This window comes from Sminthopsis crassicaudata, chromosome 1 (assembly GCF_048593235.1).
Source record: "Sminthopsis crassicaudata isolate SCR6 chromosome 1, ASM4859323v1, whole genome shotgun sequence".
Classification (NCBI taxonomy): Eukaryota; Metazoa; Chordata; class Mammalia; order Dasyuromorphia; family Dasyuridae; genus Sminthopsis; species Sminthopsis crassicaudata.
In genome coordinates this window covers 586,321,154-586,347,159 of record NC_133617.1, presented here as the reverse complement: position 1 = coordinate 586,347,159, position 26,006 = coordinate 586,321,154, and the positions used below count along the sequence as shown (strand labels likewise).

General features: G+C 35.7%; 1 protein-coding gene across 2 annotated transcripts in view; it reads left to right on the top strand.

Moving 5' to 3' along the window:
- Positions 1–26,006, top strand: part of SERINC5 (serine incorporator 5) — a 112,450-nt gene that overhangs the window by 50,751 nt on the left and 35,693 nt on the right. For both annotated transcript variants that reach the window (XM_074282365.1, XM_074282364.1), the window contains exons 2-5: positions 246–413; positions 16,614–16,792; positions 18,245–18,327; positions 19,311–19,404. In XM_074282365.1, the coding sequence (XP_074138466.1) occupies positions 246–413; positions 16,614–16,792; positions 18,245–18,327; positions 19,311–19,404 (524 nt within the window). The remainder of the gene's footprint in view (positions 1–245; positions 414–16,613; positions 16,793–18,244; positions 18,328–19,310; positions 19,405–26,006) is intronic.

Below are 26,006 nucleotides of genomic sequence, written 5' to 3'. Positions count from 1 at the left end.
CTTGCATAGCTTTGTATTTCAGTTGTCCCTTCCCCCATCCCCTTCCTTAGATGGTAAGCAATCCAATATATATTATACCTGTTAAAATATATGTTAAATCCAATATGACTACAATAATTTAATTGAAAAGTTTGAGAAACTGAATGTACTTAAATTCACTACCAGAAGCTGTGGGTTCCCAGTACCTGTGGGCTCCTGTGCTTAAAGACATAACAGCATTTTTGTGTGTATGCTTTTTTTTTCAGTTGGCTTGCTGCTGTGGATATGCTGGTTGTGCCTTGTGCTGCAAATGTTGCCCCCGGATCCGGCAGTCCAGGAGCACTCGCTTCATGTACGCACTCTACTTCATCCTCATCTCTATCATCTGCTGCATCATGATGTCCAGAACGGTAGCCACAGAAATGCGGAAACACGTAAGTCAATTTAAATGTGGTGGATGCATTTCTGGTCCAGAGACCAGAGGGATATAGGGTTCTGCCTCCTTATTTGAATTGTTCAACCCCGGGCAAGTTCCCTCACCTATCACCTGGACAATGAGCATAATGCAAATGAATTTGAGGTGAGACATTAATTTAGATTAAGGATTTAGAAAACATTACTATTATCTACTTCTATTGTCTACATTTACTTTGTTCAAAATTTCCCAATTACATTTTAATTTGGTTCTGGTTCATTGAAGTCTTAGTTGATGATACTTCTGTAATGGATAGAGAGTTGATCCTGGAGTCAGAGAGACAGGGGTTTAAGTCCTAACTTTTTTTTTTTTTCTTCCTGAGGCTGGGGTTAAGTGACTTGCCCAGAGTCATACAGCTAGGAAGTATTAAGTGTCTGAGACCAGATTTGAACTCTGGTCCTCCTGAATTCAGGGCTGGTGCGCTATCCACTGCGCCACCTGGCTGCCCTAAGTCCTAACTTTTGAATCCTGATTAAATTATTTAACCTCTTTTTGGGGGCTTGTTTTGGAGGCAACCAGGGTTAAGTGATTTGAACTCAGGTTCTTCTGATTCCTGTGTCATTGTTCCCATTTAATCTCTTAATAATGCAGCCTAAGTTACGGATGATTTGTCAGTTCCCCTCAATGATAACTGTTTCTGTGATGGAAATTTTCTATGTAGGTAAAAAATGGTTCTAGAGAAAAAAAGAAGAAAGAAAAATGCCTTAATTATTTTCTTCAAAAGGTTGTCAGGAAACACACACACACACACACACACACACACACACACACACACACACACACACACACACCCAACCCAACCTTATTTATATGATGCATTCAATGTTCATGATAGGTGCAAGAATCCCAGAGAGTTGAGTAGCAGCATTATTGGGAGTGGAGAGATGCTCCTGGTACTCTGTCTTGTTGAGGACAGGCTGTTGCTGGTGGGTTGGGGGGATCCTTTCCAGTTCTCTAGAACAGTAAGTAAATACAGAGCTAGGCATATTGCCATAGATTCAGAACTATTTCTGGGTTTCATTCTCCCTGCTTCAAATAGCGGGTTCTTTCCATATTGTAGTGATGCTGTGTTTAAATAGTCAGCCTGGGAAAATCATGTTAATTTGGAATTCAGGAATAACAAAGGAGCCTGCACTCAAGTTTATTACGCCATTTTGTCTGAAAGAAAGGGCAGAGTAAGCATAATAGAGATAAGATTTCGGGCTGAGAGCTTAAAACTATGAAAGCAACAGAGCCATTTCTAGCACTTAGGAAACATTGCTAATATCAAATTCTTACCTAATCAGTCATTTAAGTGATTGGATTTGAGGGGCTTTATTACAAAATACTCTATAATTGTGGTTGTACATAATGTAAGTACTATAAAGTAATGAAGTGGGCTTTCAAATATTCTATAATCCAGATTCTTCCCTCTCCCTTGGATGGGAAAACTGTTACTGTATGTGTGCTTTTGCCATGACTTATTCTTGAATACTTGGATTAGGAAATTATAGAGCAAACAAGATCCTAATGTCATATTTGGGGTCAAGAGCTGTTACTTTTCTGGCACAAAGCAAGCTATATATTGGATAATTAGGAAATAAGTGATAGAGGAAAGGAAGTACAATTAAGCGGTTGAGAAAGGGTTCCTGTAGAAGGTGGGATTTTTAGTTGGGGGCTAAAGGAAGTCAGTGTATTAAAATTAGCTGAAGATTTTCAAGCATTTCTTTTTTTTTTTTTTCTTTCTTTTCTTTTCTTTTTTCATTTACAAAGCATATGCATGGGTAATTTTTCAGCAATGACTCTTGCAAAACTATTCCAAATTTTACCCTTCTTTCCCCCACTCCCTCCCCTAGCTGTCAAGGAGTCCAATACATGTTAAATATGTTGAAATACATGTTAAATCCAATATATGTATACATATTTATACAGTTATCTTGCTGCAAAAGAAAAATCAGATCAAGAAGGAAGGAAAAGAAAAACTGAGAAAACAAAATACAAGCAAGGATGCTACATCATTTGATGCATATATGTTTAATGTTGATATTGCTTCATTATCTATGGTACCCTTTAGCAAGATGTAGTTTCCTTCCTTATCTTTTAAAATCAGATCAATTTTTGCTTTTGCTTGATCTGAGATCAGGATGGCTACCCCTGCTTTTATTTTACTTAACCTGAAGCATAATAGATTCTGCTTCAGCCTTTTACCTTTCCTCTGTATGTATCGCTCTGCCTTAAATGTGTTGCTTGTAAACAACATATTGTAGGAGTCTGGCTTTTAATCCAATATGCTATCTGCTTATGTTTTATGGGAGAGTTTACCCCATTCACATTTACAGTTCTAATTCTGTATGTCTGCTATCTTAACCCCAAATTATATTTTTCTCTTTCCTTTTTCCCTTTCCCTCCTTCCCAATATTTTACTTATGAGCACTACTTGCCTCAAGCAGTCCTCCCCTTTAGAGACCCTCCCCCTTTCTTATACCTTTCCCCTATTATTTCTGTTTTCCCTTCTATTTAGCCTACCCTTTCCCTTTTTGCCTTTCCCCACCCACTTTTCTCTTAGGTGAGAGAAGTTTCTCGATGAAACAAAAGATATCTAATATTTTTTTTTTTTTTGAACCAAATCTGATGAGAGTCAGGTTCACACAATATTCGTTACCCTCCCTTCTTTCCCTCAATTATAATAGGTTTTCTTTGCCTCTTCCTGAGATGTAATTTCCCTCATTTTACTTACACTTTCCCCTTTTTTTTTTCTGTTACTATCCCCTTTCAAGCTCTAGTGGAATGTTATATATTATTATAACAGTAAAATCAGATCATATGTGTCTTCTCTGAACACCCATAACAAAAATAGTTCTCAAAAAGTATTTTTTCCTTAGCTTTTTATGCTGCTTTGAGTTCTATATTTGGAGGTCAGATTTTTTGTTAGCTCTGGTCTTTTCATCAAAAATGAATGGAATTCACCAGTTTCATTGAATGTCCATCTTTTCAAGCATTTCTTCTCTAAGACAAAGATCATACAGGAAAAAATAAATTTATGTATCTTATGGGGCAGCTAGGTGATACGGTGAGTAGAATTCTGGGTCTGGAGTCAGAAAGACTCATCTGGAGTTCAAATGTGGCCTCAGACATTTATTAACTGTGTTAACCTGGACAAGTCATTTTAACACTGCCTCAGTTTACTTATCTGTAAAAGAGTGAAGGAAATGACAAACTACTCCAGTATCTTTGCCAAGAAAACCCCCAATGGGGCCAAGAAGATTTGGACAGGACTGAAAAATGACTTGACAACAACAAGCTTTATAATCTTCTTCCTCAAAAACTCCCAACAGATATTTTCTTTGTTTATTGAATGGATCCATCACCAGCTTCTAGCTGTGAAGTTATCTTTTGACAAATAACTTTCCTCTCAATTAGCCCTTTGTAAACTCTCTAGATATATATAGCCTTGAAGTGTAAATCTTACAAGCTTAGCTTTGAAAGGTAATTCTCTTTTATCTTTTTAGGTCAAAGTATTTGTCTTTGTTTTCCTGTTCTTGGGTAAGAATCTATTTCCACTTTAACACAAGTATAAGACAAATAAAAAAAATTAATAATTATTAAAATTATTTAATTTAATATTTTTTTCCTTAGTTACATGTAAAGCATTTTTTGACATTTGTTTTTAAAACTTTGAATTTCAGATTTCCTTCTTTTCTGCCTTCTCACCCATTCCCTTGGAGGAGTAACATTTGAAGTTATGCAGAACAATTTATTAAAATTATTAAAAATTATTTCTTTGTCTTTCTAACATAATTGAAAATTGTATAAACCTTGTCAACTCTCATAACGGCCCAGAGTTGACTAATTCTTGTTCTGCGCTTAACTTAAAAAAAAAAACAAACAAACCCAAAAAACTTTTCCTCTTGGCAACAGCAATTATCAGCTTACTCCAGGTGTGTATATTCCTTTAATAGTAACAAGACCCATTCCCTTTCTATTAAAGTATGTCTCAGACATCTGGCTTACTTAGGGGTCCATTACTAAGGTCCATCTACAGCCTTGACTTAGTTCAGTGAGTGTTGATTTAACATCTTTGATATATTCCAACATTGTCCTGGGCACCCTAGAGATCTATGACATGGCTCCTCAGAAACCTTTCAGTATTTAGGGGTGAATGAAAGAATTAGAAGAAAATAAAAATATGCAAACCCTGTAAATTTAGATATAGTAATATATCTGTTTATGACAGGTGCTTTTGAACAACCCACTTCAATGTCAGATTTTGCTACCAGAAGTAAAAATAATAGAATAATTCATGTTAAGTTTCTTGCTTTCTGAAGGGGGGAGGAGGAAGAATAGAGAATTTAAAACTCAGACTGTTAAAAGATTATAAAAATCTTCTTTACATGAAATTGGGAAATAAAAAACAATATTAGAAACATAAGGTAGACCCTTCTCCTCCCATCTTTCGAGTGGTGACCTGTACTCGACTGGATTCTTATTTATCCTAGAGTTTTTGCAAATTAGCATAACGGTCTTTTCCTCTTTGGCCAAACCACAGACCTAACCCTGAGGAAGCAGAATTTTTTCCAATTGTCTCTGCATCCAGGCTGGATATGAATGGTAATTAGTCAGGCTCCATTAGGCTCTGCCTAATGTGGATTGGCGGCCAAGATAGTTCATCTGCAAGCATTTATTAAGTGCTTTTTTTGTGCTGAGGTCTAGGGATACAAAGGAAGGGAAAATGCCCTCAAGAAACCCCTTCTAATGGGGAGACAACTTGTAAATAGCTAAATACATATGAGATAAGAGTAGATAAAAGATAATCTTAGAGCAGAAAATACTATTTGGCCATGGGGGAGAGAGTGAGATGCAGTTTACCTGAAGGGAGATTTTTGAAGGAGATGAGAATATTGCAGAAATAATTAGAGACACTGAGTTGAGAGATGGAGTGTCATGTGTGAGGAACAGCAAACGGGTCAGTATGGCTGGGTTATAGAATATATGTAGAGGAGTAAAGTAAAAGGCTTCCAAGATGATATGAGAAAGGACCCAGATGGAAGACTTTAAATAATGAAAAATATATTTGATCCTGGAGGTAATAGAGAGCCATGGAAATTTGATGGTAGGGAATGGGGTGACTTGGTCAGTTATGCTTTAGGATTTTGCTGAAGTTGGGAGAGACTTGAGGCAGAGACTAGAATCATGTTGCCAAAAGAAATATTAATCCAGTGCCAGATATGTGATATGAGCTAAATATTATAAACTTAAAAAAAAGAGATAGTTGGAAGTAGCATGAGATATAATGTTGTATTCTAGTGTCAGAGACCTTGGTTTGCAACTTGCTGCCTGTATGGTAAATCACTTTCTCTCTGATGCTCAATTCCTTCATCTACAAGAGGAGGGAGTTGGGCTGGATTACCACTAAGGTCCCTTGTAGCCCTAGGCCTTTGATCTGTTGATAATTAGAAATAGAATTATCTGGGAAGCTTCGGGAATGAGGTAATTTTTGAGATGGGCTTTGAAGGATTGGATTGTAAGATTGATATTGGTGGGAAAATGGAGAAAAGGAATTCCAGATAGGTTGGGTATATGGCAATGACATGGGAGCAGCTCCAGCCTTCCGTATCCGCCGTGCCACCTAGTTTCCCAGAATGTTTCCTATACTTAAATTATTAAATTCTATGGGAGAAGTCTCTCCCAAACCCCTTCATTTGATGGATTAATACCTTAACTAACTGGTCAGTTTTACCAGAATAAATATTGCAATATGCTATGTAGACTATAGAAAATAGAATTAGACTTTTTTTCTTTTAGGCAGCAGGAGCTATTTCTAATTCTTAAGAGGGAAAGGGGGGGAGCAAATTTTAGAAGCCATTTGCAGGATAGATTAAATGTTGGACTGGCAAGATCAAGAGAATTAAAAGAAAAGGTGATAGTAATGAAGATTTCTGAACATTTTTACTGATTATAAATGTGTAAAATTCTTAAGGGTCCTTGGAGCAACAACTAGAGTATCATGGAGATTTTCCAGCATGCTAACCTTAGCCCACAGTCACTTTTGTCTCACTGGCAGTTTCTATCATCATCATCATCATCATCATCATCATCATCATCATCATCATCATCATCATCATCCCCTCACTATTCCTTTTGAATGGGAAGGCTATCAATGGTTCAGAAGTGAAAGAACTCCTTGTGGAGAGTTAACTGTGAGCCTTTGCTTTGCTTGACCCTGGTTTGAGAGCCTATGGAAATTTAGAACCATGGCTGAGAAAAAAAAGAATGAGAATTGTGAAATTGTATTGCTGGGAAGAAAAACTTCTTTCACACCCACACCAGCATTCTTTCCTTTCTGTTAACTGTATGCATGCTCTGTCTATAGTCACATGGACCTCTGGTATGTGGGAGTGAGCAACAAAAGTACGGTCCTTTAGCTAGATTTATTTAGAATGTATCCTGGTAAAGAAGTCATAGGGGGGAAAGAATAGGAGAGATCATTTAGTTCAGGAAATTTTCATCTTTTGGGGCTCACTGGCCCCTTGGACAGTTAGTTCATTGAAAGCTCTGACTCTTCAGAACAATATTTTTAATGCATAAAAGGATTATAAGAGAAACTAACTCTTCTGATGTACAGTTATCAGAAATTTTTTTTAAAGCTCATATACTTCAATCTAGTCCAATTGTTTAAACAAAGAAATTAAAGCCTGAGGAGCTGCGGTGCTCTCCCAAACCACAGGATTCTGAAATGACACTTAAAGGATTTTTTGGTCTAAGTTGTCATCCCTGGATCTCTTGATTCTAAGTATATTAAGTATTGGAAAGAGCTCTGTATTTGGATTCAGGAGTCCTGACTTCAAGTCCCAACATTTCTATTTACTAATGTAAATAGAATTGTAGGATCCCCAGTGTTTTTATTTATAAAATGAGAATGAAAAATAGGTGTGCTACACTTAAATATAAGTTGTTCTATCAAATAAGGCAGTAAAAATAAATTGCTATACAGCTGACTGCTGTTATTTTTTGGTAACAGTTTGTTTCTTTACTTTTTTACACATGCTCTCTTATTAGTATTTGTGCATAATTCTTGGTCTATTTTTCCTCTCATATTAGATTACAAAAATCTAATGTAGTGCGTCATAAATGTTTGTTCAATTGAATTGAATTTACAATCAAACGCTGCAGTGAGAGCTGTAGTGGCTTCTTATACCTTCTTCCCCTTTCATTTTAATAATAATTATATAGTTGTTTACTATGTGTGAGATGCTGTGCTGTGTGCTTTACAGATATCTCCTTTGATTGTCATAACCACCCTGGGTTGTAGGTTATTATCCTCATTTTACAAATGAGAAAACTGAGGCAAAGAGAGATTAAGCAGCCTGTCCAGAGTCACACATCTAATTAGTGTTTGAGGTCTAATTTGAACTCGGGCCTTCTGACTCCATACTAGGTGCTCTAACCACTAGCTGCCACTAAAGAGTAATGTGTGTAATTTTAAAATTAAATTATTATTTAAAATTTTCAATGTAAAAATATTTTTTAAAATTCAGAAATTAGAAATTTCCTTTTTGGACACTTTGGTTGCTTAGTTGATCATTTCTTTTGTGATTTTCTTCCAATTCTTAATCTGTACCTTTCCCTTTTTTTTCAGGCCTGACTTTGCCAGAAATCATTGCTGGCATCCTCTTGGATGATGGTTCTTTATGTGCCTTTTCCTCTTTTTCTTTTTGGTTCTCACTAATTTGTGAATTTCTTAGAAGTAATGTCATTTTGGCTCCCTTTGCTGTCCTTTGCCACGTGGTATCTCCTTTTAGTAATGAAGTTATTTTGATAGTGACTAGCTGAAACTGAAAGAGTACATGACTGCATACTATCCATAGCAATACAGTTATCTGGCCATGGGAGATAAAACATACTCTTTGCTCTTAAGATTAATGAGTACAGAGATGAGACATATTCATGTTATAAGGATGTCACATATCAGGTACTTTGTAAGTCTTAAAGTGTCATATAATAAATGTCAATTATAGAACTTATTTGTACAAAATATAGTTTTAAAGATTCAAGTGGTTGTTAAGACAAATGATTATTAAAATCTGAACTTGCTTTCTTCGCATATCTTGCAGTATATATTTGGACAGCTCAACCTTAGTCCAAGAAATAGTTCCCTGGAAAACCCATATCCCAGACTGCTCCTTTTTACTAATGTGGTTTAGGTTTCTGAAAATGTCTCAGAATTTTTTGAGACCCTCATTCTTCCTGAAACATCTCTTGGTCCTAATGCAGCCTTCTGTAGCCAACTGACACTCCCTTTTCCATCCCTCTGGGGTGAGTGTTTGTGGAGAGGCTGCTTTTAAAGCATGGTTGTTAAGGAGGGATGAAACTGTTAGCTTCAGTATGTATTTGGTGGCTTTCCATGTGAAATAGGACTTGCCTTAAAGTTGCTCTGGAAACAAGCATACTCTTCATTGGCTAATAATATTTAACCCAGTGTGCCCTGTAGCTCCCCCAATGCCAAGCAAACCAGATCTGTCTGCTGAATGTGTTAAGTCAGACTCTGGTTTGAATGGAAGACACTTGCCGACTTAAGTGAATTTTGTACTTGTGACTGAGTGACCATAGATGCTAATGGGAATGTTGAAACCCCCTGGTGGAAATGGGTATTCTTAGGCCAGCTTCCATGTGAAATATGAAAGCCAGACCAGCTTCAAAAAAGAGAGTTGTTAACCCAGTGGGTTCTTTTGTCTCAGATTTTTTGAAGATTCCTTTTATTCCCTTACATTATATGCTTTTCAAAAGTTTTCTTAATGAATTCAGAGAGGGAAGTACCCTCAGAGATGATGAACATGTTGAGGTTCAAGTTGCTTAGGGTAGAAGGGGATTTGTGCTTTTTGATGGGGAACATCAAAGCGGGGGCGGAAGATTAAGGGGAAACTCATTAGGGATGTGTGTGTGTGTCTGTGTGTCTGTCTGTCTCTTGGCAGGCATCTAGAGGAGACTTCTGTTCTTTCCTTCCCTGTCTGGTTGATTGTGAGAAAACTGATTTCTAAACAACTTTCTCTCTCATCTAGATATCATCCAGACATAACACTCTGTGAGAAAGCAATAGTTTCCCATAAAGAAACTTGAATAAACTTGAAAGGCTTTCTTTTAACCTCCTCCCTGTTCTCCCTCCCCCTACTCTCTTGCCTCAAGGGATATCCTTGTCCCCCTCTTCCCCATCCTCCACCTCGGACCCACAGAAATGAGTGCTGGGAGAACAGCAGTGGAGAATGAGTTCTGTACTAGATGCACCAAAGTGAACTAATGCTATCCTGCTGAGATTCTTTTTGAATCTGAACCAAGGACAAAGAGGTTTGATTCCTATCCAGTAATTAATAAGGTTGCCAGGAAGTGGAAGAAAAGAAACAATACTTATTGTCATGAGCTGATGAAGATAATTTGTCTTTTTTTTGGTGTCGGATTTTAGCTAGATCTCTGCTTCACAATTGACTTATATTGTGGCTTTGTTTGGGGGAAAAGGAGGAAAAAAAATTGGTCAGAAATTGTCTTCCTAAGACTTTCCCTCCTCCCCCCAAATAAAAGATGCTTTTTGCTCAGGGCTAGCATGTGACCAGGAAAACAGGCTCAGTTGTCAGGCTTTTGTGACTTCTTACAATTTGTGCCAGAAGGTATTATCATTTCTTATGGATGTATTGTGTGCCAAGAAGAGCAAGAAGGTGACATTAAAGAGCAAAAATGAAGACTTATGAATTTTAATATATATTTGATTATGTTATACATTTGATCACTCATCTTCTGGTAGAATGCTGGGCTTAGGAATCCAGATCATTTAGGTTCTACTTCTGCTTCTGATACTCTTCCTCTTTCTCACTTTACCCTCTTTGTTTCCCCAGCTTTTACTATTGATATTAGTTTCTAGCTTTGTGGGTTGTTTTTTTTTTGTTTTTTTTTTTTTAAAGTCTGTGCTAGGACCAGGTGCCCCTTCCAGCCCTAAAATTCTCTAATATATAATGATTTCATTTATATTCACTAATACCAGTTCGCAGGTCACTTAACCCCACTTGTCACAGTTTCATCATCTGTCAAAAGAATTAAAGGAAATGGCAAAACCATTCCAGTATTTTTGCTATGAAAGTACCCCAAAAGAGTTAAGTTTGACTGTCAGTTTTGTGTTGCTGCCCCCCAGGGTGCCCTGTGATAATATGTACTGTTTACTTCAAGTTGGAAACTTAAAATCAGAAGGAGTTCTGAGAATTGATTTAGCTCAAACAGTCAAACAGTATTTTATTTTATTTTATTTTTTATTTTTTATTTTTTCCTGAGGCTGGGGTTAAGTGACTTGCCCAGGGTCACACAGCTAGGAAGTGTTAAGTGTCTGAGACCAGATTTGAACTCGCGTCCTCCTGAATTCAAGGCTGGTGCTCTATCCACTGCGCCACCTAGCTGCCCCCAAACAGTATTTTAAAGGTGGATTTAGAGAGGGTATAATTTTTAGGACTCAGATTACTATTTCCCTCAGAAGTGCTGAGGGAGGATTGGCCTGTACTGCAGTGTTGTTTGAGGGAAAGGAGGAGAAAAGATGACCAGAACTTAACGTTAGAATTATTGAGAGATCTAGTTAACATCTAAACACCTCCCCTTTCCAAAAAAAAAAAAAAAAAAGACATAAAAAGAAAAATATCTTCACCAGCTTAGGACAATAACTATTGTTTCTTTTCTTCTATTTACTGGCAACTTTATTACTTTTACTGGACAGAAATCAAGCCTCTTTGTCCTTGGTTCAGATTCAAAAAGATTCTCAGCAGGATAGCCATTAGTTCACATTGGTGCCTGTGGTTGGAGGCTGGGAAAGTAGGTTTGAGGGAGTGATGAAGATCCCTAAAAGTGGGGCCATAGGTTCCAGTCACCAAAGGCTAGGATATCAGAAAGTATGTCTGCCTTATCTCTCTAGTAGTTATTGCTTCTGACCTGTCCCCTAAACAGTCATGCTAGAATTCACCCAAAAAAGAAAATAATGTCATATAACAAAACCCATCCCAGTCAGATGACTTTGAAGGGTGCCAGAAAAAGAGCCTTTACAGTCTTGATTGGTCATCCTCATCACTATTGAACAACTTTGAATTGCTAGGGAATAATTCTTTATGTTTAATCTAATTCCCTCTCCTTGCAACTTGAGCCAACTTTCTCTTACTCTATTTTTGGTGGAGATTAAATTCAGATGAGCACCATTTTGGGTGAGAGAGCTCTTCATATGCTTCACATACTTGAGTATTACTATTCAGTCACATTATTCAATAAGCCCTTACTTGTTCATGTTGATTAATTGAAAAAACTGAGGTCTCAGTTTTAACTCTAATCTTGTTTTTGATGGAATCTTTCATTTGCTGAGAACCCTAGTATCTCTTTCTTTTAAAAAAAATTGATAAACATGCATATATTTATGTGTCTATATATGCACATACATATGTATATCACTTTGATTTCTAAGTAAAATTATTGATCCCTTGTAACCAACAATTTTAAAAAGAAAATGATAAAATGAATAGCAGTTTAGCAAATATAGTCAATGCTTCAACTAAATCTGATATTAGGCATTGTTTACTCCCATACCTTTCTATCTCAATAATGAAGGCACAGAGAGGTGCATTTTCTTCTCTTTTTTCATGGCCAGTCTTGATCATTATAATCACAACAGCATTCAGTTCTCTTTCTCTCTCTCTCTCTCTCTCTCTCTCTCTCTCTCTCTCTCTCTTTCTGTCTCTGTCTCTCTGTCTCTCTCTCTTTCTCTCTCTCTTTGTCTCTCTCTCTCTTTCTATCTCTCTCTCTTTCTGTCTCTCTCTCTTTCTGTCTCTGACTCTGTCTCTCTGTCTCTCTCTCTTTCTCTCTCTCTCTCTCTCTCTCTCTCTCTTTGTCTCTCTCTCTCTCTCTCTCTCTCTCTCTCTCTCTCTCTCTCTCACACTCACACACACACACACATTTACGTTGTTGTCATTGTTTCCTGAGTTCTGATTTTTTTTTTTAACTTTGTATCATTTTATGGAAGTCTTTGAAGTCTTTCTTATTATACAATACTATTTCATTACCTTCATATACCACTATTTGTTTCTGCATTTGCCAGTCCATTAACATCTATTTTCTTTATAATTTTTATTGCTACTGCAAAATTTTTTTCCGTCTTTGATCTCATTGGGGGATGTGTGTGTGCATAATATATAATATATGCACAGGAGTAGGATGTTTAGATTAAAGGATATGAAATAATAAAATATCATATGATACAAAATAAGTTTAATTCCAAATTCTTTTCTGAAATAATTGGACCATTTTGTAGTCACACCAACAGTGTATTAATGTAGCCATCTTTACAAAGCTTATTTATACTCCTGTTCTTATAGCATTAACTTTAACATTGCAGGTCAAACCACAGCAGATAATTTGCAGAATTTCAGTATCTCTTTTGACTGTCAACCGAAGCTAGCAATGTAAGCATCCTGTCACATTAATGAAATCTGTCCTAGGAAAACATCTTTGTTCAGCCCTGATATCCCAGGAGGATCCTTTTGCCAATTCTGTTACACGGAAACCAGATATAAGTTGTAAGCCGGTTGAGGACAGAGACTATTTCATTTTTCATTTTTGTATGTCTCGTGCCTTAATCTCAGTGAATTTTAGGTCACATTTATGTTGTGACTGTCTCAGAGTGCTAGGAGTTCAGTGACATCTATTTATCCTGTCCTAACAAACATGTGAATTGGGAGAAATACAAATACAAACTCTTAAAATCTCAACATTAAAAAGGATCTCAGAGATTATTTATGGCAATTCATACCTGATTAGGAATTCCTTCTACTAATAGGTGCCTTGTTTCAACTTTAAGATTTCCAGTCTTCTTTTGAATAGGAATATCCATAGGTCATTTAGCCTATCCCTATATGACTTGATTTCAATTTGCTCTTTCTATTGTCTGTTAATATGGCACCCAGATCTGAACATCCCAGATTCTGAGGAGACTGGGACTATTTATTACTTTTCAAGATCCTGCTTTTGGGAGGGGGGAAGGGTAGGACTTAGTATCTCTAATATAATATCTATGTGTAGTACATGTAGGTGCCTAATAAATGCTTGTTGACTTCTGTTAATAGTCTAATGTAGAATTGCAACAATATAGAATTATTATTCTTTCTTGGCTTCATTGTCAAATTAGTGATTTTTATTGACCTTATAACCTGTTGAAACTCCCAGGTCCTCTTCATGCAAACTAAGATATAGTTGGGGGAATTTTAACTAACATTTACACAGAAATAGAATAGCATAATTGAAGATGAAATAAATTTTGCTTATATATTAAAGGTTTTACATGATATTGATATTAGAGAGCTACAGCATTTCTTCCTTTTCTGCTTTCAATCTTCATATAACTTTTGTTCTTAAATTCTCCTTTCAAAGACTGCTTAAATAGCGCTCTCTCTCTCTCTCTCTCTCTCTCTCTCTCTCTCTCTCTCTCTCTCTCTCTCTCTCTCTCTCTCTCTCTCTCTCTCTCTCTCTCTCTCTCCTCTCCCGCCCATGAAAAAAAAAAAAAAAGCCCAAACATAACACCCACAACTGTATTTGCTGTATTGGAAACAGAATTGGCCAGTCTGCTTTTTCTCCATTTCTTGGCCTGTCTATCCACTTTTTTCTCACTGGAATGCCAGTGATCCTAGAAATTAAGAACAGAAAGGGATGTTTGAAATTTAAACTATTCTCTTTACTTGTTAGGAAGGAAAAAATGAGGACCTGGAAATATTAGGTGATTGGTCCAAATTACAAGTAATAGAGCCAAGGATTTAAATCTAGATCTTTGGATTATTTTGGACAGTTGATCTCATATGTGCACAAATATGCTTTTTTTCCAAGTATCATCTCCCTTTCAAATCTATAGTGTTTCAGTTCACAATACATAAACTTTTCTATTAATAAAATACTTGTCTATAGGCATAACTCACCTTAAAACTTTTCATGGACTCCTCTATACAGATTTGCTTTTATTGGAAAATCAAATGGAATTTCAGTGTACTTCTAAAAAAATCTTATGCTAAATTAGTATGTAAAGTGAATACCTCCTAATTTGTTGTGTGAGCCATTTGTCTAAAGTGAGGTATGCTTGTAGAGGTGTAGAATTGGTTATTTTCTTCTAGATGGACAGAGACTAGTTATATTATTTTGAACTGATTATTATTTTTAAAACGATTTTTGGTCTTGTGCTGTTTCCATTTGTTTCGCCCAACCTTCCATGTGTCATCTTGCTTGCAGCAGAGAAGTTGATACAAGGCCAGACGAATCAGACAGATCAGTGACCTTGATGTTCAGGAGAGGTTTCTTCTGAATGTTTTGGTCAATCTAAGGAAGCAACACCCTTTGGCCTGAGATATATTTATCTTTTTTAGTATAGAATATGTGTGTAGCATGTGTTTTCTTTGTTAAAAATCAGGAAAGGGCTTAGAACAACAAATATTTGACCAGAGCAAATTATCCTTGTTAAAATTTAACCTTCTTTTCCCTTTTAAATTTAGCTTTCTATTTAAAACCAACACTGTATTAAGTCATGTCTAGAATGTATAGAAAGGTTTGGGTATTTGGGGGTGAGGTTGTCTCTATTTTGGCTGAGGTGTGTGAATGACCCATTGATTCAGTGTGGTGGAGGCAGAGTCCACTTCTGCTGTTAGTTCTCTTAGAGCTTTCATTCATCTCCATGTTAGACCTACACCCTCACAGTTCCCCGCCTCCTCTGTTCTTTCCTTATCATAGTGACAGCCCTTGCTCACACGCTCCCTCTGCATATTACTTCTTCTCTTGTGCTGTTTCCATCTTTTTGCAGTCTTGGAAACTTACTCTTCTATGGAAGGGCCTTTTTCTTGTCACTGTTCAATGACTTCTGCTCTTAGATACACAAGAGTCGGAAAACAGAGTCACCTTATTCCTTGTTCCTTATTTCCCTCTGCTACTATCTCTTAGGACCCTTGCCTGCCTTAAGGCCAACAGAAACAAAGCTAAAAAGTAAACTGGAGGAGGAGGGACAGGATACCCATCCAGCCCTAACTTAAGTCATGGTACCCGTGCTGTAGATGAACTTAGATATTCACCTGGATGCTGTGGGAAATAGAACACCTTTTGTCTTTATCTCGGGGCTGGATTCAATTAATGAATGAACTTATTGATTAGTTCATTGATTTGAACAGTAGGATAGATAAGTGATCAGGAGCACTAAAAAGTTGAACTTATGATCTAGTGGGGGTCAAGAAGGGGAAGGGCATGAAGTAGGGACAGAAAAAGGGATGATGGAGGTGTTTCTCTGCATGAAGGATAACTAACTATAGGAGGAGTGAGTCACAGGGAGAACTGGAAGGACAGGAGCCCATGTTCAATGACAGGAATTTCATTCTTGTTAAGGAAAAAGCTTTCTTTCCTTGACTTGTAACATTTGGATGGTATTACTGACCTAATGATATGAAATTTGCAATAATCTGATACTTCATAAGCATTTTCTTATTGGACTGAACAAAGAAAAGATGTTTTCCTAGAACATATTTCATTTTGTGATAGGACTGTCCACAATTGCAGACCTCAGTTAATAGCCAAAAGAGGAAGTGAAATTCTGTAAAACTCTGTGGTGTGGTTTGACATGCTGTGTCTCAAATCAAGAAGTATTTCCCAAAACAGAATCAGTCGCTAATAATAATTCTCTGTAGTCTCAAAGTTAATGCTATAAGAACAGTAGTAGAAAAGAGGCTATGAATTTGTTCAGCCATTTTGAAAAGGAATTTGGAATTAACCTTATTTGATATAATATGAGAGGAAATGACTTTATTTTTTTACCCTCTGCCTGCTTTAGTTTCCTCCACTGTAAAATGGGGATAATAATGGTACCTACCCTCTGGGATGATTGTGAGAATAAAATGAAACAATATTAGTAAAGTGCTTTGTACCTTGCACTGAATAGGCTCTTAATCGATTCTTGTTTTCTTCTCCCATTCCATCCCCCTGAATAATTTAAAATCTTTCAGAGAAAAAAAGTTCTTGGAAAATAATTTTGTTTACTTTAAATCTTCTTTCTCCATGCTTCCCCCCCCTCAGTCCTACCCTATGGCTTTGATGTGGAAGCATGTATGTTGTCTAATTTTAAAAATTATTTCTTCTTCTCCTTTCCATTCAGATTCCTTTTTTTGAAGATATTTGTAAAGGCATTAAAGCAGGGGACACTTGTGAGAAGCTGGTGGGCTATTCTGCGGTTTACAGAGTGTGCTTTGGAATGGCCTGTTTCTTTTTTGTCTTCTGCTTATTTACAATCAAGATTAACAACAGCAAGAGTTGCCGGGCCTACATTCACAATGGGTAAGTGGCTGTTATGTGGGTTCCTGTTTCCTTTTGTTATTAAAGTTTAGTCATTTCAATTGTAACCATTTTACAGATGGGTAGACTGAGTGATTTACCCAGGGTTACATGGCTGCTAAATGTTTGGCTAGATTTGAATTTAGATCATCTTGACTCTGGACTAGACATAGTACTTATCTAACGGTCCCATTTCCTTATCTTGCTAATTTCTCTATAATTCTGAAGAATCTTTTTGATTCACTTTGAACATACTTTCCCCCCCTGTTTTTCAGATAAAATAGAGCTAGAAGATAGTATGTCATGGACGCTACTTAGGGTATCATGAGGTCTTGAGAAAATGCTGAAATCTTTTGTGTAGGGTGAAAAACACCAAGTTCATTCCACGTATCAGGAGTTTTATACAGCTTATCTTTTTTTTTTCTTTCTCAATAGTATTTTACTTTTCCAAATTCCTGCAAATAAAGACATTTTTGGAAGATTTTGTGTTCCAAATTTTTTCTCCCTCTCTCCCTCCTTTACCTTTTCTCCTCCCCAAGATAGCAAACAATCTGATACAGATTATTCATTACATAGCTTTTCTTTCTCTCTGTTCAATTGTGGAATTTTTGTTTCCTGTAAGACTCCAGAGCCCTTATCTCTATCATCACAGTTATGATCATATATTTAGTTTTAAGAGGCCATTAAAAAAATAAACTTTCTTTTATTTTAAATTATGGAATAAAATAAGCATTTTCATAATGTAATTTTAAAGAATTTACTTTTTATTATAGCTTTTTATTTACAAGAGATATGCATGGGTAATTTTTCAGCATTGACCCTTGCAAAACCTTCTGTTCCAACTTTTTCCCCTCTTTCCTCCCACTCCCTGCCCCAGATGGCAGATAGACCAATACATGTTAAATATGTTAAAGTATATGTTAAGCACAATATATGTATACATATCCATACGGTTATTTTGCTACACAAGAAAAATCAGACGTAGAAATAAGGGAATCAAAATCAAAAATCAAGGAAGGAAATCAAAAAAATTACACATGAAACTGCAGTTCTGTTATGGACAACTTGCTCTTCCCTTTAAATATATTACAATCATATAGATTTTTTTTTTCCTTTATGTCTCATTGGCTCTGCCCTAGAGATAGTTACCATTAGACACAAATATGTATATATGTGTTTATGTAGATATGTGTAAAAATCATTCCGAACTTCTCTTAATCAGTTCTTCCTCTGGATGCAGATAGCTCCTTTTTTTTCTATACATTTTCTAGTTAATTTGAGAGACCACTTTTTTTTTTTTTAAAGAACAAGGTTGAAAGTATCTCTAAAGGGAATTGTTGCTTACTTTCTTTTAGACTATCTCTTTGGTAAGCAAGTTACCTTTCTTTCTTCAATGTATTTAAATTGTATTTTTATTTTATATTTAACATTTAAATTCCTTTTCCTCCCTGGCAGATTCTGGTTCATTAAACTTTTACTTTTGGTGGCTATGTGCTCAGGAGCATTCTTCATTCCAGACCAGGACACATTTCTAAAAGGTAATAATAGGCAGTTTGGTGGCTCCATTTTGTCTTTTTACTTGCCTTGTAAAATTAACCAGGGTGCAAGCTAAAGGGAGTTTATTGATCAAAATGATAGCTTTCTTGGATCTTTTTCAGAAAGTACTTGTTTCTTTCCTTTGTTTCTTTGTTTCCACCCAATCTATATATTTTGCTCCTATTTTCTTTTCATATTATTTATGTTCTTGCTCCTTGATTGTATATATCCTGTTAGTTCTGGGCTAATTAGTAAATACTATGAAACTAACAAACGTGATAGTGAAGAAAAACAAATTCTCTTAGCGCTCATATTTTAAAAAGTATATCTCCGTGAGCAGGCTGATTTCAGAAAAGCCTGGAAAAACTTACATGAACTGATGCCAACTGAGAAGAATCAGGAAAACATTATATATAATACCAGCAAGACTGTATGATTATCAACTATGACAAACATGGCTCCTCTCAGCAATACAGTGATCTAAGACAATTGTATAGACTTAGGATAGAAAATGATATCTACATCCAGAGAGAGAACTATAGAGACTGAATGCAGATCGAAACATAATACTTTTGCCTTTTTCTTTTGTTGTTTGTCTTTCATTTCTTGTGATTTTTCTCTTTTGTTCTTATTTTTCGTTCACAATACGAATAATATGGAAATATGTTTAACATGATCATATATGTATAACCTATATCAGATTGTTTGCTGTTTTTGGGAGGGAGTTGCTAAGGAAGGGAGGAAGAAAAAATTGGAATTAAAAATCTTACAAAAATGAATATTGGAAACTATCTTTACATGTAATTGGAAAAATAAAGTACTATTGAAATTTTGAAAATTGTATATCATTCAGAAGTGTAGCATAATACGTTATGAAATTTATTAATATATTAATTTATAAGCCCTAAAATGCAATAATAATGTGTAGATGAGTTAATCTTAATAATTTATTGATTTTGTGAATATGTTGGTTTCTGCTTTGCAGCATGGCGCTATGTGGGGGCTACTGGAGCATTTCTTTTTATAGGAATACAGCTCATTTTACTTGTGGAGTTTGCACATAAATGGAATAAAAACTGGTATGTATTATTATTGTAAAACATAATGGTACTTGTCAAAGTCAATTTATCTTATACATGAATGTTTCTTTTTTCTTTTGAGAGGTTTCTTAGACTAGTTATTATATTCTTTTAACTTAAAATTTTTTTCTCATGTGCTTTGACAAAAAGTTCAAAATCAATTTATGATCTACTAAATATTAAATATACTTAGGTCCTACTAAGTAGTTATGGAAGCACTTAAGATCCTCATGGCAGAAATCTGTGTATAATGTATGTGCTGGTTAATAAATAGACATATATTCATGTGTATAATATATATGTATATACCATCCACATATACATATACATGTTTGTAATGTTGGATCTTTCAGCCATACTGCTGACTACTTCCTTCTTTAATTATCTCTATTCCTGATTCTGACCCTTTGGTCAAAATTACTTTATGTCACTCCATTTAGAGTTCAGTCTTCCTGCTTGTTTTGGCCATTCTTTATCACGTTTAGTGGTTTCTGTAAAAAAAGTGGAAAGAGCTATGTATTTAGAGTGAAAGAATCCAAGTTCAAATTCAGGTTATGCCTCTTATATAAATGACCTTGATCAAGATAGTTAACATTTCTCAGCCTTCATGTCTTCAATTGTATAAAATGAGACAGTTGGAGTCAGTTGGCGTCCTTTCTAGTCCTAAGTGGACTGTGATCTTAAGTCATTTATGTACATTTATTATACATTTTTCACAAGCTCTCATTAAATTTTTTTCTTGCAAACTGTTTTTCCCCTCAGAAATTAGGTACATATTTCAAAGAGGGAACTTAACAATAAAAACCTAGTGTCCTTGGCAAAGTATCATTTATTTGCCTATAAAACAAATAGCATTCTCTTGAGACTACCTCTTGGTTTTTTGGCTCTGTAATGTTCTGATTACTTCTGAAGCTTTTTTTTTCTGGGTCTGTAATGTCCATGCTGTTTTGTTGGCTGGCACTTCTGAAAATGGTTGATTTTAAAACTTTTTTGAAATCATCATGTGAGCAGTTTAAGCCTACATATTCAATGCCACTTGTGCCCTTCCTGACCTTGCAACTGATATCTCAGTGAAAATCCTATATTAGCATCTTATTAATAAAGTTTATACTTCAGTTTTTAAAATAAAGAATTAACTATCTGAGCCAGTAGTAATGTTCCCCATAATGATCCTATTTAGTAGGATTTTTCTCTTCAATCAAGAGCTCATGCTGCAGGAAATGGGTTCAGTTCTTTCTTCCACACATTTCTTTCTTCCTTTTAAAAGTGATTTTGAGAAAGATTTCACATAATTCAGTGCTGTGTAAACTTTTGTTTTTAAACTAGAATGTAGAGATTATAAAATTTTTTCTGTCCCTCTAATGAGAACAGTCTTCTGGATTTTCAGTTAAGATTCAAGTACTCCCTAATTGATTTTCCCAGTTCTGCTCACTGCCCAGCCAGCAGTTTATATGTCCAGTTTCAGCTTGCCAGCAATCTTGTGCTGTCTGCTTCTGGACCAGCCCCTGTTCTGGCCCTTCTCCCACCGGGCTTGCCTATTCATAGAAAAACAGTGAAGATTCAGAAATCTTAAAAGACACTATCCTGACAGGTTTCTTGAGGTGTGTGATATTCAAAAAAAATTTTTTTCCCCCCTCTACTTGTGAACTGAGAACTCTAGGCTGGACATAGAATCAACAAGGCCTGAATTCTTATCCAGCCTCAGAAATTTGTTAGTTATATGACCCTGGGCAAGTAAGTTAACCTCTGTTTGTCTCAGTTTCCTCAACTGTAAAATGGGAATAACATTTACCTCCCAAGATTGTTTTGAGAATCAGATGAGAAAAAATATCTAACATAGTGCCTTCTAGCATAGTAGTTCTATAAATGCATATTCCCTTTCCTTTATCATCATCAACATTATTTTATTTTTTATTTTAGTTTTTGATAGGGAAAAACTCAAATCAATTATTCTTACAGGAAATGTTAATTTGATCTGGGGAAGTGGGAAGGTGAGCTCCTTGATAATATTCATAAGTCCTTTTGGCTGATTGTCATTTTAAAGACTGGAAAACTCCACTGTCACTCCATCAGGCCTCACTTTAATGCATTGAGGTGACCCTGAGTTCTCAAAAGATATGTTAGTAGAGTTTAAGCAGTGAGCAGAAGAAAGATCACTGCTTTCTAGACTCAGGGGATCTGAATTCAGATCTCATTTTTTTTTCAAATCTCATTTCTGTGAAATTGGAGAAGTCACTCCACTCTTTCTGGGTCTCAGTTTCTTTGTCTGTAAAGTAAAATTTGACTAAATGGTCCCTGAAATCTCTTCTTATCATCTTAAATTTTCCCAACACAGAAAGATTTCATGAACATTTGTCTTGGAGTCATTGTCTGAATTCAGATCCTCTCAGACATACTAATTGGGTGACTCTTGATTCTCCATTTTCTCACCCATAAAAAGAAGGTGGTGGACTCTGTGGCCTGTAAGATCCCTTCCAGCTCCAAATAGAAATCCCTCACCTTATAATCCTAGTAATACAAGTTGGCAGTTACTTAAAGATCTAATGAGCTAAGCTTTAAGGAAACTTATCACCATAAATTGTCAACTGATTTGTGTGTTTGACTGAAAAAAAAAATAAGACCAATTTAGAATCCCATTCAATTTGTGACTCCTTCCCTTCTCCAGTAATGGTGGGAGAAGGGATGAAGATTAGGCAGTTTTAAGATATCATTTACTACTCTTAATGTATGATTGTTGTCTGGTAACCAGTGAATAATTTTCACATGCTACTGGTGGAAACCAAATAACATCCTTATTAACATTCACTTTATATTGTATTGAGATTGTTAGTCATTTTCCCGTTGGGCAGTACATTAGTTGACATTTACAGTTTCATGTCATCTGCAAATTTGACTATGCCTTCTATGACTTTAGGCCATTAAAAACTAATTAAATTAAATAAAAATAATTTTCATAATGTAATGTACAGTGTGCATATATATATATTATATATGTATGTATATATAATACATGCACACACAAGTCAAAGTAAAGATCAAATTATAAAAAAGGGTAGTAATAAGTTTGTAATTAGAGCAGCTTCAGTCCAACCTGTTAAAATGTCCCAAAACTCTGAATAACGAATAGAAGCAAGAACTATTGACTCTGTTACCATTCTGTCATGACCACAAGGAGTCTGAAAGATCTTACCCAGAAGCCTCAATCAGCCAATATTTAAATCTCCTTGTCCAAGTTTGAAATTGATATAGTTTACAGACTCATTTGCAAAAAACATCTTAGGGGATGATGGAAAATTAAGCTGTGTTGCCTCATAAAACAGCCCAAGATGATAACTTGGCATGAGATTCAATTGAGTCATTATCACAAAGACATTCATAGATGAAACTGGGAAGGGCCCCAGATATATTAGCATTTTAATAGCAATTTTATAGTCATCTGTTTTCATTACAGTGATGGGGAAACGATAATATTAGCACTCTCTTACCTCCCCACTTAAAGTGCTATGTGTGGAAATGGAAATGACTGTGATGAAATTGAGAAGAGCATCTGGTTCTGACCAAATACATACAAAGGAAACAGGCCATCAGGCACCACATTTCTAAGAGCACCAAGAATCTTTTCTTTGTCTTTGAGATACATCAGAGCATATTCTAAAAGAATGGGAAAAAGTCTTAGCCCCAAGTCTGCTCTGCTCTGCTCCAAGTCCTTTGTACCACTTAACCGCTACAGTGAGACAATATTGTTATTATTGATACCTACTTTATTATCTTGCAAATTTTGGTTCTTCATGAATGCACGAGGTTAATTATTTTATAGAGTAAATTCCATTTCAAGGGTTCACATAGCTCAGAGGTTTAGAAAATATGAACATTTCATTGTTCTTTTTCATTATAAGAATAATTTCATTATTCTTTTGTTGATTAAAAGCACTGACCTGGAGTCAGGAAGCACCTGAGTTTAAATTCAGCTTTAAACATTTGTCACCTACCAGCTGTGCAATCCTAGGCAAATCACAACCCCAATTGCCGTGCTTTCATAACCAAAAAACAAAGAAAAAAAAATCTGGTAGCTTGGTGCAGTGGAAAGAAGATTGCCTGAAGAATATTGAATTGAGACTTCTAATTTTGTCACTATTTTTTATTATATGTGGGCCTTCATGTTCTTCTTTGTAAAACGAAGTCAGACTAGATTACCTCTGGGAGGTCCCATACTCGGCTTCCTAAATACACAACTGGACAAAACAGAATATAAGCTTGGAGATCTTCTCCAATAAAAGGTCTTCCATACATATGTAAGAGACTCCAAGGCATATGTAACCACAAAGGTAACCTTATTTTTTAACAATTGAATCAATTGAGATGCAAAATGCAGAAATAAGTGTTCTCCTATGCAGTTTTTCATTGTCACAGAAGATGATCTGTATAGAATTTAAACAAAGTGTACATTCTCTATTGATAGCAAAACTGTCTAAATTTTCCTATTTGCATATAATAATAACAAGCCCCAGAATAGCCTGGGAATAGTTATTTTCAGAACAGCTTGGAAAGCTTCAGTAAAATCCCTACCCGATGTGAAAAATGTTAAGCCATCCTTGTTAGAAAAACAAAGCGGATGAAAAATTCAAATAGTGACATAGCTGAACTGATAGCTGAATGAATTAGTTCATGTGTTAAGACAGATCCTGTTGATATTTAAATTGAGTAGGAAGAGATTGGGTTGGATTTCCTTTGGCAAATTGTCCTGTGCTTTCAATGATCCCTACACAACTGCACATTTCTTTAACTCCAGTGTCTTTTAGGGAGAGACATTACTTTGTATCACAGAAGATCACTGTTTGAGAATTATAAAAATTACAAAAAAGCCAAAAGGGCAGTGCAAAGACTGTTATTGAACACAAGTAGGCTATAGTATGTTCCTACATTAAAGTTTTTCTTTTGCCTTATTTGTATCTCTAGTCCTTAACAGAATACCTGACCTAGGTGCTTAAAAATGCTTATTGACCAACAGACCATTAATTTCATATGAATTGTAATATAAGACATTATCAAATTATTTTTTTCTATTCAGTAACCATGAGTTAGTCATGAAGCAAGAAATCTAATCAAAAGGTGGGTGATTTAGGGTGTTATAATAATATTCCTTAAATATGGAAGGAGCCATAACAAAAACATTGGTTATCCTTTCGGGAGGATATATGGAAAGACGAAGTAAGAATTATATAGGATAAGAAGATGCCAGAGGGGGTTGTAAGGGATATCCAGTGGTTAAGAGTGGGTTATGCCAGAACCCTGCTGGTTTACTTTTGAGATCTCAAAGTGTGATTCTCATCATTGAACAGTTAACAAGTTAGAAGCCTCATTATGGAACTTGTCCAGTCATCTGGACAGTGTATGGTGACTGGTGGTGTGAGAACACTGAACTCCATGTAAGTGGGGTACTAGAATGGGCTTGGTATGTTAAGGGAGGCAGAGAGGAGGCAATTTAACCTGGTAAACATTAATTCTGTCTCAGACATAGATTACAAATCACAGGTCCATCAAAGTACTGAGAATAAAAGACTCTGGAAAATATAACATAATACACCAGGAGAAAAAAGAAGGGGCAAACTGAATAGAATATTGTTTATGCAAGTCATTTTCTCTCCATTTTTTTTCTCCCCTATTGTTCATCTGATAGCACAGTAAATAGATCAGAGAACTTACTCTAGTGTCTGACATTTAGTAAACACTTAATAAATGTTTTCACCCTTGTCAATTTTTTTCCTACTTTCTTTTTTCTTCTTTTAATTGGGGACAATTTTGTGGTCAGTAGTTTCAGTTATCACCACAGAGTGATTTCCATCAGATCCTTTCCCGTTTTCATTCCTCTTTGTTTACGGAAACTTTTTTATCATGGGCTTCCCTGAATGCTTTCCAATTTTGTCAAAACAGTAAGAAAATTCATTTTCTCTCTCTCTCTCTCTCTCTCTCTCTCTCTCTCTCTCTCTCTCTCTCTCTCTCTCTCTCTCTCTCTCTCTCTCTCTCTCACATTCTCTTCCTTCCTTCTCTCTTTCTCTCCCTCTCCCTTCCCTTCCCCCCCCTCTTCTTCCCTCTCTCTTTTTCTGTATTCCTTGAGATTGAGGTTGCAAGAAGCAACCTAATTTTAAAAGTCAGATGATAATGATTCATGAAATGTTTTTCTTCATTTTGTTTCTTTCTCTTCAGTTTCTAAAGGTTTGGAATCATGTTTTTCCCCCTTCTCTCTCCCACCAATATTACTTTTTTTGGTACACAAGTTTTGTTTTGTTTTTTCTTTTTCCTATCAACATTTTTATTGAGAAATAATAGTTTAAGTGTCACTCTGCCTTTTCTTTGCCCGATGTCCTCTCCTTGGTTTTCCTTATATAAAAAATTATCCTTGCCTCTTCTTCTAATTTTCCAAGGCCTCTCTTTGTCTTCATCATTATAATTAGAGTTGTCTTACTGTCCCTCTTACCTGTAGTCAGTAGTGAGATATAGAAAACATGACTTTGAATGATGGTAATTTGGTCACAACCCTGAAGAGTGAAATGCTGTCCAACAGAACTTCCAAGGCAATTCTGGAATCGGTTTGGTTTACCTAA